We start from the raw sequence: 16210 nt of genomic DNA, 5'->3' as shown, positions 1-16210 counted from the left end.
CATATGAACTCACTAGGTAACCCACATTATAAGTTGCAGGAGCACAGAATAACTAACGAAGACAGTTTCCATCCCAACATATCATGAAGAAATGCACAGTACTCTCTCTTTAATGAGAAAACATCAGTGTGTCACAATGCCTTGAAACTAAAGAGACATTTGTATGGAAAAAAAATGTAACTGGTAGCAGCTACTATATAGCCGAATTACGGCTCTAATCCAATCACTAAATTGCCATATGTTCTGTTCTAAGCAATCAGCCAGTTCCCTACCACGACTCTCCAGAAATAACTGCTTTGCAATTGCCCAGCTGGGCATTTAAAATGTTCCACAAAGGTCTGCTGCCATCCGTTTGGTTGAAAAGGACATCACATCATCACAGTCCTTGCAAATTCATCCAATTTTTATTTTTTAGACCAAATGTTGAAAAAGAATAACAAACACAGTCACAAAACTCTGAAAATGTGAACAACTGCAAAGTACCATTGTAGGTATTTATAGGAAGAACTAATGGAACTGAAAGAAAAGTCACACATCTCCAGGTTTCCCCCTAATTTAATACAAAGATAATTTTAAGACAAGGATCTATAATACATGTAAAATGCACTCAAACTATTAGGTAACATAGACTTTCCAGTCTAAAACTGGCATCAGTATTCATTCCCTGCCCACACAGAAGCCCTCAGAGATGCTTCAGGAAATAGATACCCATTCTTTAACTGAATGTCCTCTTCTCTGGGGGATTTAAAAAAAATTCTCTCCCAACGCCCAGCTTGAATGTTCTCTTTTTATGAAGTGTATAATCCAGTAGGCCTAAAGCAAGACTTCACTAAGAGACATGTAACTATTAACTGATAATCATTCATGTGAGGTATATTAAGACTGTAGTCAGAAGATGAGAATAGCCCTAAAGCCAGGGACCAGAATCTGAGCCTTCTGCTCCCACCAGCGCGGGAGCACAGGTACGAAGACCCTGTTCACAACAAAGTTCAACAACATGCTCACTCTACCTAGCTGCTGAAAATGTGACTGAAGAGTACAGTAAGAACTCAGGAACATCTGGCTGGATTAATTAAATCCCTATTTTTCATAAGGAGAATTTATTCTTACGTACTTCAAATTTCAAATTTCCCAACATCAAATCCTCTCAGTCACAGTATGAACTCTGTAATGTATTTCAAAAGCATGCTCCTCTGAACTTCACAGAAATAATTCAACTCACGTACTGTATGTATTTACATACATTGTATCAGTCTATAGCATATAGACCTAGCATATTTGCCTATTTGCAAATGCAAAATGTATCCTCTCTGAAACTACTATGGACAGGGAAGTACATAAGGAGCCTCAGATTTGATCTATTTGCAAAGAACTCAGGAAGTCATGCCAAGGCAAAGCAGAAAACCTGGACCATTCTCCTCTTCAGGTCTAGTTAATAGGATTGTTTTTACAGAATAAAAAAACAAAGCATAAATATTTAATTCTCATTACATGTAAACACTGTATTGTTTCCCTGTTGGTATGGATAACACTCCTGTTCACATTTTTATTTACTATCCAATTAGTAGATTAACATAAGTACAACTTGCCACCTCTGCACTTGAGGAGACAGTGAAGATGAGACAGGCATTTCTCAGTTTTAACAAGTGTGGGAATACTGTGGGTTGAGGGAGAAGCACATGGGCATTATTTTTCTCAGACAGTCAGGTCATAGAGTATAATAGTTCAGCTGTTCACTGGTGCAAAAAACATTATTTGCAAGACTTTAAATCAGCAACACAATTCTTAAAACTAATTTTATTATGGTATTATTTTATAAATAAATAATGTGAGTATTTAATTGTTTCAACCTGAGACTTTAATTTTTCACCTATCAGTACAGGAAATCTCTTGGCAGCTCTGGAGGCTGTGTGAAAATTAAATTTTTTGTTTAATTATAAATTGGTTTTGCTTTAACAGTGGAGGCTTTAATTGAAATATTTTAATTAAGTGCTTGAAGCAACACAATGCCGGCTTTTTGCTGAAGACTAGCTTATCTAACAGTCTGGAGTTTCACATTTATTCAGCTCCTGTGCTGAACATACAGAGTGCTATAAAACCAATTGTAACTGCTGCTTCTACCTGGATAATGGCATGTAAAAGACAAACAGCAAGTGAATTCAGCCACACATCTTAGACCACGTTAATGATTTGGGCAATAAAAAGGAGTGGTTAGGACTGTTTAAAAATAATTAGAGTGAGTGAAAGAAAGATAATAGCTGTAGCATCCTGTTCAAAATGTACTGTGATCTCCACAGATATACTTCCTGCCTTCTGGCAAACCTCCCAGAAGGAACAAGTGGCAGACAGGGGTATCAGATTGCTCTCTGACGGAGGGCCAGACTACGGCAAAACAAAAGCTCCAGCAGGGAATGCTGCTCTCCTTCTCTAGACAGGATATCAAAATTGAAAGCACTTGGAGGGTTCATAAGTAGCAGTATCAACACTATTAAGATTTCAGGAGTGTGGGGAGGGGAGGAGGGTTGATTGCTTTTTGACAGATTAATTTCCACATTTGAACAGTTCAGAAACAACACAATCTGTCTCTGGGGCCCCTCCTGATGACACTAACAAATAAAGAAATGGGATCTAGAAGTACAGAGGAAACAGAACAGCAGCAGGAGAATTTCATACTTCTAAAACACTATTTATACAAAACCTCTGAAGCTTTCTGGAAAGAGGGGTCAGGCAGGTGCTATTATCCTGAAAACATGGACAAGAATAGCAGAACAGTAACGCTGATCACCTGCACCAAGTTTATCTGCAAACATCTGCACGACTGCTTTGAAAAGCAGGCTATAGAACAATTTATCTGTTATTGTTGTGTTGGGTAAAAAACCCAAGCCACCTAAGTCTTCAAGCACTAACAACTATGGAAACTGCATCGAGTTAAACATTTATACTTCATTGCAGATCACACCAAAAGAGTTACTTGCAGAAAAAATACATGAGAACCAGAAGAGGCAAGGAAGTATTTACAAATGAAAGATACTGAAATATATGCCCAGGTTAACAAGATTTGTGGGGAAGAACGTTCCATGCATTGCAATAACAGGAAGATATTGTTATTAAAAACCAAACCTCTTCCTTTCTACTAAACAGTGCCCTCACTGATCAAATAACCTAAGATTGAACAGCAGGTAACTACAACAAGGTTCCACTGTATTTGACAGTAGATTTATTAAATTACAGGAGAACATAACTGATTCACACAACGTATCTTGCCTCCAGCAGAAAACACTTAGGAAGAAAAGGGAGAAGGGCAAGTACTTAGTGCAATTATGTAAAAGAGACAGACAAAATGTCATTTCAGAACACAAGTAATGGCTGGGTCAAGTAACTAGGTAGAGTAATACTTCAAAATGTAAGAGTAGAGCACTGCAGGGTGTTTCTTGCCCTATTTCTCTCATACTCCTGTACTGTACTGGCTAGTACAATTCATTCTGACTGTCCGAAGAAGAAAAGCCTGCCAACTAATCTTAGAGGCCAAGGGAGAGAGATTAACAGAGGAAATGAGTAGGTCTGGGCTTCAAAAATCCTCCTTCTCCAATTTCCTCTTCTTCCATCTACAGTGCATAACCAAGCTGTTATGAAACCACGTGTGGTAGTGATAAAAAACCATTTTGTTCCTTTAAAATCTCTGAGCCAAGAACATGGCCAAAATTGTGCCTGAAAGCTGAAGAGGCTTGTCAGAGTTCTCAGGATAAAAATTTCAGGAAAATTGAGAAATTCTCAGCTGGTGGAGATCACTTTAGCTCCTTTAATCCACATTGCTATGCTGATCCACACCAGCTGAAAATCTGAACCTTCTTTTGTGGTGTGCTATTTTTAAGTAGCTAAACTTCAGCCTTGAGTACAATTGTTCAATCCTGTGACGTGGTCCCGAAAGACAAGTACAGTGCAAGTAAAAGAACCACCACCAACATGTCCCAGTCACTCACCAAATCCTTCATGTGCCTGTCAATTCTTATGAGTGCTATCAAATTCCCTACAGCTGTTCCTGAGTCTCTGCTGGGAGCTACAATGATACACAGCAAATCCCCCAAAAGTGGAAGCCTTTCTGCTTTCAACATACCCTCCTGTTCAGACCACTTCTGCCACCTGCATTTTCTATTAGTCACCCTTTTGGCCTGTAACATTATCACTGACTGAGGGCAAGATGTAACCCTGGCTTTTGTGTCGCATGTTACCCAATCTCTTCTTCCATCACTTACTCTCTCCAAGAAAATGAACCGTAGTATCTCTTCCCACCAAGAAATTTCCTTGGTCTCTATGGTGAGAAAAAATTCTCTGGCAGCACCTAGATTTATTAAATCATACAAACCCAAGCTTTGAGAATAAAACTGGGTCTTGTCAGATGGTTGATACCATCTCTCACACACTCACCAGTGTGACAATGGCACATTCAGCAGTCAGTTGAGCAGCACTGAACAACGTCCGAACAAAGCGGTAAATCTGTTTCTGCTCTGGGTCATGTTTGTCATAGTCTGGTGGCACTTCGGATTTCTAAGGAAGAAATACTTCCAAATAGGTGACTGAAACAAAATGAAGCAGACAGAAAAGAAAGACAGTTCACATGAAAGGGAAGAAGAGGCAGATGAACTTACCGAAAGGGGATGAAGGTTTTCATCAAAAATATCTAAGAGCATTCTTCCATCTGTGTCCCTAAAAAGTATTAAAACCAAAGTAGTGTCATTATCCGAACACAACAGCACGCAGCTCTCCTAGACACAAGTGTACTGTTAGAACTCCAATACTACTCATGCTGTGGGGTGCTTAGAAACGCTGCAGAAATGTGATTTTCAAATAGAAGTTGGAACTATTCTGCCATAAGGTTCACATGTAATAAGAAATCCATATTACACAGTATGCTAAAATTTTCAGCTTTCAATGCCCAAGACCCACAGCTTTTGTGCTCTCAATCGTGAGGCATTTTGACAGTCTAAGAGGTGCTACTATAAACTTATAATAAAATCAGCCCAGCTTACTTTCCTTTTCTTAACTTTATCACATTAATCCTTGCAATCTCTTAATCCCTTCTCCTTTACTGTCAACATCATGAACATTTACAAATATGCAACACCGTTTTTACAGTTATCCTTTAGTTAATACATACTTCACTTTTTATTTGGAAAATCCTATCCTACTAGTGATTTCTGAAAGCAAAAAGGAGTACATACAAAAAAATTCAGACAAAATAATATTCCTATTCACTGGTTTTATTCGCTATTTCTCTCTCAAGATCTGCATGCAAGCTGATGCACCTTCACAAGCCTAACATCCAGTACGCGATATAAGATTTTTGCTGTGTGCAATCCTGGCAGGTACGCTAACAATCACAAAAGCAAGTGGTATAACAGTACCAGTTAGAACTAGACACTTTCTGGACAGATGCATCCATGTGACCTCCTTATTACAATCCCATCTTTATTTACAGCATCCCTGGTACTCTGGTCACAAGAGTTCTCGAGAGAAAGCAATGAACATGTTTTCTAGCTTTACTCAACAGCACGTATCTCTCAGAGCATGCAAACATGATTCATGTCTACAAACTGTACTTATTAGCAGCTAACATTTAAATCTCAACATCTGAAGGCAACATCTTTTCTGCTATAAAGCTTGCTAACCCTGGAAATAAACACTTTTTTTTTCTTTTTTTTTTTTTAAAAAAAAAAGACTACCTAAATAAAAACAAAAAATTACTAGAAAATTCCTAAGCAAGACTTTTACCCCTACATAAAGAGGCTAGTATCTTAATGCAGAAGTAGTCTTACTGCAGTCATTGATGTGCTACAGTAAACTGTGGCCCTTTGCAATGAGAAGAGAGAAAGAACAAACTTTCTATTTTATTTTTTCATGCCATAGCTGCTGCATGCTATGAAGGCACATTTGATTGCCCTGAAAAAAATCTATTACACTAAAAAAAAAAGTTGATAGGTTTGATAGGTTTTTGTCTTCATTACAACAAATTCACATTGTTATCTTTCAAAAATGAACCATCTACTAATTGCTAAGCATTCTTCATGTTTAGTTTGGCATATATTTTATTTATTCATTTAGCAAATTCACCAATACTTATGCATTCCCCTGAAAACAAGATAGGTGTAGTCTTTCACCACTTGTTGAATAGCTAAGCACAACAAAAGCTGCAGAAAACAAATCAATAAAACAATGACAAAAAAATGTAACACTGAGAAAAGAAGAAATGATAACTAGAATGTTACAATGAAATGAAATGTGTAAAATATATGAAGGAGTATTCTATTTCATGTATAGTTTCTAAAAAAACTGGGATTGGTGAGAGTTTGGAATATTAGGAAGTAGTTTAGTTTTAAGCCTACTGTGCAGGATGAAAGGAACAAATAAATATTGTGTGAAAAGAATTCTTCTGTGGCAAAGCAGGTGCTTGACTCATTTTTTTGTCAAAATCAACCTTGAGTCTCTCTAAGAGTTACAGTGGTTCCTTACTCCCCACCCCCTATAACAACCCAAAATCTACCACATATATCAACAACTTCCTTTTTGCCTATAATGGCAGGAAACAGAACATATGTTTTGCTATTGCTGTTTCAGCAGCAAGTACAACTGAATGCTGTTACCATGTTGTCTCTCTGTTCCTAAATCAGAGACAGCCAAAGACAGAGCAGTCATATGACATCCTTCATTTCAGAGTTGGTAACCAACGTGCACAAGCCTGCTCCAGCATCGCAGCCGAGACAATCTGACCTGAGCATGGCAGAGGGTGCATTGACAACACACCTCCCCACCCTGGGCAGCTTCAGGACAGAGAAGCAGCAACCAGTTCTTCCTGAATAAATCACCTCTCCATCCCAAAAGTGAAAGGATGGATAGCAAGTTTCCCAAGGAGATAACATTCAGAATGTATTTATTTTCAGGACACTGACATCTTGGAAAGTTGTCTAAGAGCTTTCAGCAGGGATCAAGCCCTAAGCCTTTCTGCCCTTGTGCACTTCTAAAGGTTTCTCTTTAGATGTCAGCCTTGTTTCAAGAAGTGATGGGTCCCAGTGACCTGAAACACCAGCACCAGCTTAACTTTAAATTTATGAGTAATTCCTTTTGTTCTAGTTGGACTTCTTACAGTCCAGAAGAAAAAACATGTAAGTGGCTCTTTAGATCAAGATCTAAGCCAAGCTCTCTGAAAAGACACTGAAAAGCCATGGACACAAAAGTCACTTCAAGTATTTATACAATCTCTCCTTAGAAATGTCAGGAAATATTGTTTTATGATACTGTGACATATCATGAGGACAGGGAATTTAAGATACAAAAGCACAATTCAACATGAAGAAAGCTGTTACTTACCAAGTTACTTTTTAAAGAACCTATTTTCTATTCAATTTCAATCAACTTGACTGAGCAGAGATCTAAAACATACTACACCAGAAGAGATAAGCCAGGTCCTGCTCTGTTTCTGAGGCATCTTGCATTATATCTATTCACAATGTCACTCTGACAGTATAATTAATGGTTTTTATTTTAAATCCATTAACATTAACTGATCATTGATTTACACAGTTAACTTTACAAAGGTGTATCTAAAAAAAATAAATCTGAAAGACACTATTCAGATTTCTCTATTTGCAATTGCAACATATGCAATAATGGAGAAGTACCCAGTGCACATAAAACCAAACACTGAATCATGAAAAGTTTTTCAATTCTGAACTGTATTTCCAGATTTTTATGGTACGTAATCCTCTAAATTTTATTTTTCTAAGCAAAATAATATATATATAAAAATACAGAAGAATATGTTTCTCATTTCTAGCACAGGAAATAAGAAAACTACTACCTAAAAACATTTTGAAAGAAACAGAGCATGGATTTTTAGGGTTAGAGCAGTTCCCTTGTTTTTATTAAAGATATCTTCAGTACAAGATTTCATCAGGCACATACCTGTTTTTGATGTGGTAATATATTGCAAGAGCTACGCTGTAAAGAAAAATATAGAGTTAATACCTCAGGACTGTCAAATTATATTTGTCATATTAACATGCAAATTTAAAACCTAGCACAATGCATGACAAATAGTATGCTTAACAGCCTGCTTGCTTCTGTTCGCTGTTAGATACAAGGAAAACTGCTGTAAACAGACAATTTTATAATATTAAGTTATTTATAATAATGAAGCACCTTACAAAAATACTCATATTCTACATACCAAGTTGTACATACCTTCCATTTAATGCCCTACTCCACTAAAGTCAATGATAAAACTGCTACTGACTTCCAAGGTTGAAGATAAAGCATCAGAGGCATTGGACATTCTCTTTTATTGTTTGCTAATGCTGCCAGGCTAACATGAAATGTTTTAATCACTGTTGGCTTACGATTTTATATTTAAATCCATTAACTTTTGGCTGTTGTTCTATGTAGTTACTCACATACCAGACTCAAATACCAGGCTCCTACAGTTTTAAGGCATCAAGTTACTTATTTTAACTCAGGAAAGACAACTCCCTGAATAACTTACTGCATTATGCACTTCCCATGTTCTCAACCACACATCAAAGTATCTCTGTTTATATTCTGTCTGAAGACAAAAAGTGTCCTTATATTCACAGAAAGCTAAGATTTTAATTACATATACAACTAACTGATTTCATTCACATTTGAGACTAAAGAAAATTAAGATATGGCTTCTCATGGTTATTCTCCAGTTTCCAACTCACAACTCCAGCTTTATTGAAGGACACATGCTTTACTCCTGACAGAGCTTTACTGAGGGATAAGGCAGAACCAGCACCCTCCCTACTTGTTCCAGCAGCATAGAACCCAGTCAAACCTAAAAGAGAAGGAGGAGGGAGTTCACTGATTCTATTTGTTGATAATTTGTCTTATCAGTGATTCACTGTAAGAAGTTTATGTCTTATACTGATGCAAAATTTCCCCCCTTTTCCATAAAAGGCCTTTTAAAAAAGAGACAATTGGTTGTTCTGTAATTTTATTCCAGAATTTCTACATGAAAACTGACATACTGTGTGTTAGGAAAAGAGGAAAAAAAAATTGTTGGAGCTACTCCTTTAGTAGAATTTTAAATTATTTCAAGGTGGGGTTTTTTTGTTTGTTTCTTTTTTTGTTTGGGGGGGGGAATGGTGGTGTTTGGGGGGTTTTGTGGTTTTGGTTTTGTTTTTGCACAGCCATATAGTGGATAATACTTTTTCTTAGTTGAAATTAAATATATTTTACTATGTATGAGCATTTTAGCTTTTACCTGTCTGCCTTCTAAGTTTCTGGATCATAAATGCTTTTTACATTTGATTTTTTTCTATAGATAGTTTAAAGGACACAGTCCTCACCGAACACAAAAGCCACATTTATGAATGAATTTAATTTGACTGAAAGCTATTCACAAAATAAATGTCCTAATATTTAAGTTATGCCCCTAGGAACACAGTTGCAGCTCTAGTTCACTACGAAAGCAGATGCAAGAATCTGTGTGCAGAGCTCTGCTCAGTGCCCCCATGGTTGCTTTTGTAACCAAATGTCAAGTTAAGTTTAGAAAATATTTACTATTTAGAAATCTGTATCTAAATCTGAAAATCTTTCAGAGTTGCAACAGATTAACTCAGATTCAAGCTTCATTCTGCTTTTCATACCCTGGTTCAGCTACCACTCAAGTGTGCAGGAAAGCAGCTTATGGAGCTTTCTATCACCCTACCCTGGCCACCCCACTGACGCTGCAGATCGCCAGGAGACACGCTAACATTTTAAACGCACCAGTGCGTAACATGACCCAAAATAAATCAACGAGCCACCACCTTGTCCCCCACCAGCTTGTCTTTCTGTCTCCTCTTTCACAAGGCTGCTACTGGCCACCGTGGCCTGCTGAAAACACCTCTTGGCTGCTGCAGCCAGCTGAACCCATCTCTTCTTTCCACAAGCAGTCTCAGTTCTGATACAAAGAGGGACCTGAAACCTGCCCAAAAGGCTGCCCTTACAAAATCTGCATGCAAAGGATTTTAGAGCAGAAGAGTATGAGATTCCAGGAGTTTAAAAAAAAACAACTCAAAAAGCCTTCTTCCAGTGTTCATCTGAATTATTTTTAAGTTACTAATTAAAGAAACTTGAGGAAAAGCAAAACTGTATTTCAGGCAGAAATAGCTGATGAGGAATTAGGTGTCAGTCTGACTGCAAATCCCTTCTCCACTCACCTCTTTTTTCCTTAAACAGAAAAATTAAGAACATGTTTTAGTGACTACCAACATTACCAACTCCTTTGGACATGCTAGTCTGAGTATACTTGTCTCTCATGTAAGCATCTCCGTAGCACAGATTTTGTCTTAATACATTTTTGCATTTAAGTACATCAAGGTAACCATCCTACAATCAGCTCAAGAGAGTATATCAGCAATCCTAATAAACAAACAGCATAAAATGCCTGAGCATTTGTTCTCTCATTTTTTTCCCTTACTGTACAAAATGTAAAGAACAATACTCTAAAAATATCAATTTGATTTCTCTCCAAATGTAAAAAGGCCCCAGTGAAACCTGAAATTATCATCTGAGATGTCACCCAAGGGTAAGCCCATGTGCACACCACATACAAAACTCCACACTGCTGTGTAATAAACTGCCAGTGCCCTTGTACTCAATAAGGAAATGAATCTGGAGACAACTAATTTCCATTTCAACCATAAAACTGGAAGGAAAGCTTAGCAAATGAGCATTTTTCTCATGAACAGAAAAGAGCTCTTCAATTTCAGATAATTCTGAAATTCTGAATAAACAAGTACCCAAGCAAGTTTTGGAGGACTCATCCAAAGCAAGTACCCGGTTGAATGATGAAGCACAAGGATTTCAGCTGCTGGAATCTGAGATCCTTAATTGCTGCTTTTTGTTGAGATATGCAATACTGGGAGGTTGATTCTGCACAGACCTAAAATAAGAGTGATACCCTTTGCTCATATTATTCACTGCCTCTGGAGCATGACTGGATTAAATAAAATTACTACTTCAAAAACCAAAACCTTTGAAGCTTGCTCAGTAATGATGCAGAAATATGTATATATAAATATATATACATAAAATGTAGGTTCTAGCAAAAAAAATATTATAAAACCCACCATTTGATGGTATACTTGAGGTTTGGTTGACTGACTGTGCTGTCATCCAGGAAAATAGTGGAGCAGGAACTGTACTTCCTTCTCAACTGCCCAGGAGGATGCTATGAAAAACATGTAAAAGAACAATGGCAATTATGTAATACCAAAGCATTTTTCTGAGGAGATGTAAGAATTTAGAAAAAAACGATTTCTCTGTCTCTCACAATGACACATATAGTAATGTGATCACGTTTTGAAGCAGTTCACAAAGTTCAGAAATAATTACCAGTGCAAAAGTCACAACAATACCTGCCTGAGCCTTGACTAATGCTTTCAAGTCCCAACCTCCCCTCCATCTCTCCTTCCCCAAAACCATGCAAAAATTTTTGTGCAGAATTACTCAAATACACACATACATTTGGAAAGCAAAGATGAGCAAATCCTATGTTTCTGTCCTTGTTCCAAAAGAGTAAGTGAAGAGTGCAGAAGAAATTGTGTTAACAATGAAGATTGATTTAGAAATGGATACAAAACCATGCTTGGAGAAAAGAGAATTAAAAAACAACCCAAGCAAACCCTAACAGAATGAAGTAGGGGAAAGAGATCTTTACAGTAAAACTAATAAAACCTCTAAAAATTGATAGGGAAAATTCAGAAAAATTTTTATTGAGAGTGCTTCTCCTTCAGCTGTTCAGAGCAGCCAGCATTCCACTGGTCTAAAGAGAATAGTTTCATCATAGCAGCTAATAGTTATCCCAGTCATTAACGCTCTTTGATTTTATCCTTGCTTATTCTACCTACACTAGTGAATAACTTGACCAAGAACCTGCGTCAGGAACGTTAAGACCAGTCAAATTACATGTTTAACTTACATATTTAAAATTCTGTTGGCACATCAACATGGAAATTTTCACTCGCCTTACAATGAATATTTCCAGCTTTTCAGTGGAGAGACCAATGTCAATACCATTGATGGAATCCACAGGCATTTACCAGCTCAGAGCAACTGAGTCTCTAGGCTGCGGTCCTCTGACTCCTACCTCAGTACATCTTCCCCTGACTAATTTCCAAAACAGATATCATTACAACTGCCAGCACTCCCTCATCTCACTAATGTTTCCTTTTCCACAGGCAGCAACCTTCTTAGCAGCATTCGTTAGATAGAGAACAGGTAGACTCTTGGTAAAATCCACACGCATCCGAGTCATCTTTCTTTTTTTCTCACCTATGAGTGAAAGAGCATCCAAAGTCTTCTGTTAATTGAAAAAAATAATATTCTGAAGCTGTTGCAATTGTAGAAACATTATGTTCAAATTATTTGAAAGCTCACCAACAAATTCTATCAAGGTCCCTCACCTGACCAATAAAATTGTAGGTCAAACTGCTTTTCTTGGACGTTAAAACGCTTACTGAGAAAATGAAAACTATCCCCTCTCAAAAATTCTCCAGAAGTTTGGAAAGGTACTTCAGAATATTTTGGAAGTTCACAATCCATCTACCCTCCAAGCTATTATATGTTAAGCAAGGAAACAACAAACAGAAAATTTAGAAGCACTGGAAGAGCCTCCATCCCCTGCTAGACACAGGAGAAAACATGGCTGAGGAAAAGGCTGAGGTGCTTAATGCCTTCTTTGCCTCAGTCTTTAATAGCAAAACTAGTTGTACTGAGGGAATCCAGCCTCCTCAGCCAGAAGACAGAGACTGGGAGAACGACCCCCCCACAATCCAGGAGGAGATAGTCAGTGACCTGCTGCATCACATAGACACACACAAGTCTATGGGACCGGATGGGATACACCCGAGGGTGCTGAAGGAGCTGGCTGGGGTGCTCGCCAAGCCACTTTCCGTCATTTACCAGCAGTCCTGACTGACCGGGGAGGTCCCGACAGATTGGAAATTGGCCAACGTGACGCCCATATATAAGAAGGGTCGGAAGGATGATCCAGGAAATTACAGGCCTGTCAGCTCGACTTCAGTGCCTGGGAAGCTGATGGAGCAGCTCATCCTGAGTACCATCATACAACACGTGCGGGACAACCAGATGATCAGGCCCAGTCAGCATGGGTTTATGAAAGGCAGATCCTGCTTGACAAACCTGATCTCCTTCTACGACAGGGCAACCTGTTTATTGGAGGAGGGAAAGGCTGTGGATGTTGTTTACCTTGATGTTAGTAAGGCCTTTGACACCGTTTCCCACAGCATTCTCCTGGTGAAACTGGCTGCTCGTGGCTTGGATGGGCACACGCTTTGCTGGGTAAAAAACTGTCTGGATGGCCGGGCCCAGAGAGTTGTGGTGAACGGAGTTAAATCCAGTTGGTGGCTGGTCACGAGTGGTGTCCCCCAGGGCTTGGTTTTGCGGCCACTCCTGTTTAACATCTTTATTGATGATCTAGACGAGGGGATTGAGTGCACCCTCAGTAAATTTGCAGATGACACCAAGTTAGGTGGGAGTGTTGATCTGCTCGAGGGTAGGGAGGCTCTGCAGAGAGACCTGGACAGGCTGGAGCGATGGGCTAAGGCCAACTGTAGGAGTTTCAATAAGGCCAAATGCCGGGTGCTGCACTTGGGCCACAACAACCCCCAGCAGTGCTACAGGCTTGGGGAGGAGTGGCTGGAGAGCTGCCAGTCAGAGAGGGACCTGGGGGTGTTGATTGACAGCCGGCTGAACATGAGCCAGCAGTGTGCCCAGGTGGCCAAGAAGGCCAATGGCATCCTGGCTTGTGTCAGAAATAGCGTGGCCAGCAGGGACAGGGAAGTGATCTTACCCCTGGTAAGGCCGCACCTCGATTACTGTGTTCAGTTTTGGGCCCCTCACTACAAAAAGGACATTGAATGACTCGAGCGTGTCCAGAGAAGGGCAACGAAGCTGGTGAAGGGTCTGGAGCACATGTCGTACGAGGAGCGGCTGAGGGAACTGGGGTTGTTTAGTCTGGAGAAGAGGAGGCTGAGGGGAGACCTCATCGCCCTCTACAACTACCTGAAAGGAGGTTGCAGAGAGCTGGGGATGAGTCTCTTTAACCAAGTAATGAGTGATAGGACAAGAGGTAATGGCCTCTAGTTGCACCAGGGAAGGTTTAGACTAGATATTAGGAAGCCTAACGGGTTGTTAGGCGTTGGAATGGGCTGCCCAGGGCAGTGGTGGTGGAGTCCCCATCCCTGAAGGTGTTTAAGAGTCGGGTTGACATAGCGCTGAGGGATATGGTGTAGTTGAGAACGGTCAGTGTTAGGTTAATGGTTGGACTAGATGATCTTCAAGGTCTTTTCCAACCTAGATGATTCTGTGATTCTGTGAAGCATTAATGCCATAGAATTTATTATCTAGCATTGATCTATACAGAGAGATTTACTAAGGGACTGGTGATTTACAGCTTTTATTCTACCACAGTTTAGTTCAAATTTCTGGATTAGTCTGTTGAGTACCTTCCACAGGTGTGATAAAGGCAGAGCAACTGAAAACCAGTTGAAAATAGACTGTTTAGTGGTTGAAAAAAAAGGGAGAGGTACAGACATTTCAGCATCATTTAAAAAAATGGAAAGTTTAATTCTACATTTTAAGTGTCAGCATGTTTTAAAGGTTTAGATAAACTTTAAGATAAATGTACTGCATTCATTCAAGGCAAGCATGAGTAAAAAACAGAAAACAACTCTGTAGCAACACCACTATCAGATTTAGATTTTCTTATGTAAATAGCACTCTAACATTTGATACATGTCAATAATTAGAGCCACGCACCTTCTTTCTGAAACTACCACATCACAGAACTCTCCACAGTTTTCAGCCCACATCACACTTTGTTAGACTTAGAACTTTTCACACTTCTGAAAAATATGTGGTGTCTCATGCCTCACTTTCTGTTCATAACAACTTGGCAAGAAGGGGTACCTCTCCCAGTCTGAAGGACGGTGCCAAGTGTAAACCTACTATCTTGGGTATATACTCACTTTTGGGCCATGTGAATAGCTAGCCTATCGGTAGATCAACATTCCCAGCTTCTACTCTGACGTCCAACTACAGCCATATGGTATGCCAGGTAACAGATTTTCTGCCTTTTCCAAATTACTGGAAAACATCTTCGGTTTCATATTCTAACTTGACTAAACTGGAAGACATCTGAAGTCCCACAGTTCAGTCAAATAGGCTTTTCTGAACCTCCATAAAATGCTGCACAGGAACCTTCTCAATCCTTGCAAGGGACAAAAGAGGTTACTGAGCATCACCTCAGTGTTCAGCACTGTCCTACAGAGAAAACCCTTTCTGTGTCCATTTTAACAGGGTAAATCCACACCCAAAATTGTACAGGAGCTTAATGGCTTCACATTTCACATCTATCGTAGTTGACCACAAAAATCTTCCACTTAGACAAGTTAGGGAGGCTCTAAGCAAGAAAAAAAAAAATCAGAAGAGCTGAGAAAGAATACAGAGCCTGTGAAGAAATTAGCCAAACCCTCTAACATTAATAGGATCCTTCTCAGGTTCTGTCCCACCATTAAGACTGACATGGGGGAAAGACTGATATAGCTCCTTTTGTAAATCTTCATATGCAAACACGACAGTGAGTATAGGACACACGTGGAGCTTTGACAATCTCTGTTATTACAAATATTTACAAATTAAAAGCACCTCATTGATATGAAGTGGGAGTCACTTTAGATGTACTTTAATTTGCAATAGTAATATTTTTGAACAGAAGCTGAGATTCAGTAGATGTCATGCTTCTCAACTTCAGCAAGACTTCTGACTTCATCTCATGTGAAAACAAGAAAAACATGGCAGGTAAAAACTACTCATAAAACTATACTCTGGTTACCCAGGGATCACTTTCAAATTGGAACGCTGAAGTAAGGGACATTCCACAGAGGTCTGGTCTGAGCAGTAACTTTGATAACAGAATCAAGGTATTTGTAACCGAATTTGCAGCTGGCATTAACTTGCAGAGGACTGTTATAAAAAAAAAGGAAGAGTCATCATATAGGATTTATAGAGTTACCATGTATACAATAGGGTAGAGCACCCTTCCACTCTGCTCAGATAGAATTTTATGTCTAGTTTTGACCACTGTATTTCAAGAAAGATGAATTGATTTCAGAGAGTCAGGAGGAGAGAG

At 39.0% G+C, this 16210-nt stretch overlaps 1 protein-coding gene across 2 annotated transcripts in view; it reads right to left on the bottom strand.

Moving 5' to 3' along the window:
* Positions 1–16210, bottom strand: part of CCNY (cyclin Y) — a 130382-nt gene that overhangs the window by 23131 nt on the left and 91041 nt on the right. For both annotated transcript variants that reach the window (XM_074867782.1, XM_074867792.1), the window contains 4 exons: positions 11127–11227; positions 7957–7992; positions 4647–4704; positions 4426–4545 (listed from right to left, as the gene is read on the bottom strand). In XM_074867782.1, coding sequence (XP_074723883.1) covers positions 4426–4545; positions 4647–4704; positions 7957–7992; positions 11127–11227 — 315 coding nt within the window. The remainder of the gene's footprint in view (positions 1–4425; positions 4546–4646; positions 4705–7956; positions 7993–11126; positions 11228–16210) is intronic.

Source organism: Strix uralensis, chromosome 1 (assembly GCF_047716275.1).
Source record: "Strix uralensis isolate ZFMK-TIS-50842 chromosome 1, bStrUra1, whole genome shotgun sequence".
NCBI classification, from domain to species: Eukaryota; Metazoa; Chordata; class Aves; order Strigiformes; family Strigidae; genus Strix; species Strix uralensis.
The sequence above is the reverse complement of the archived record's forward strand: the minus strand, read 5'-3'. Positions and strand labels throughout refer to the sequence as shown.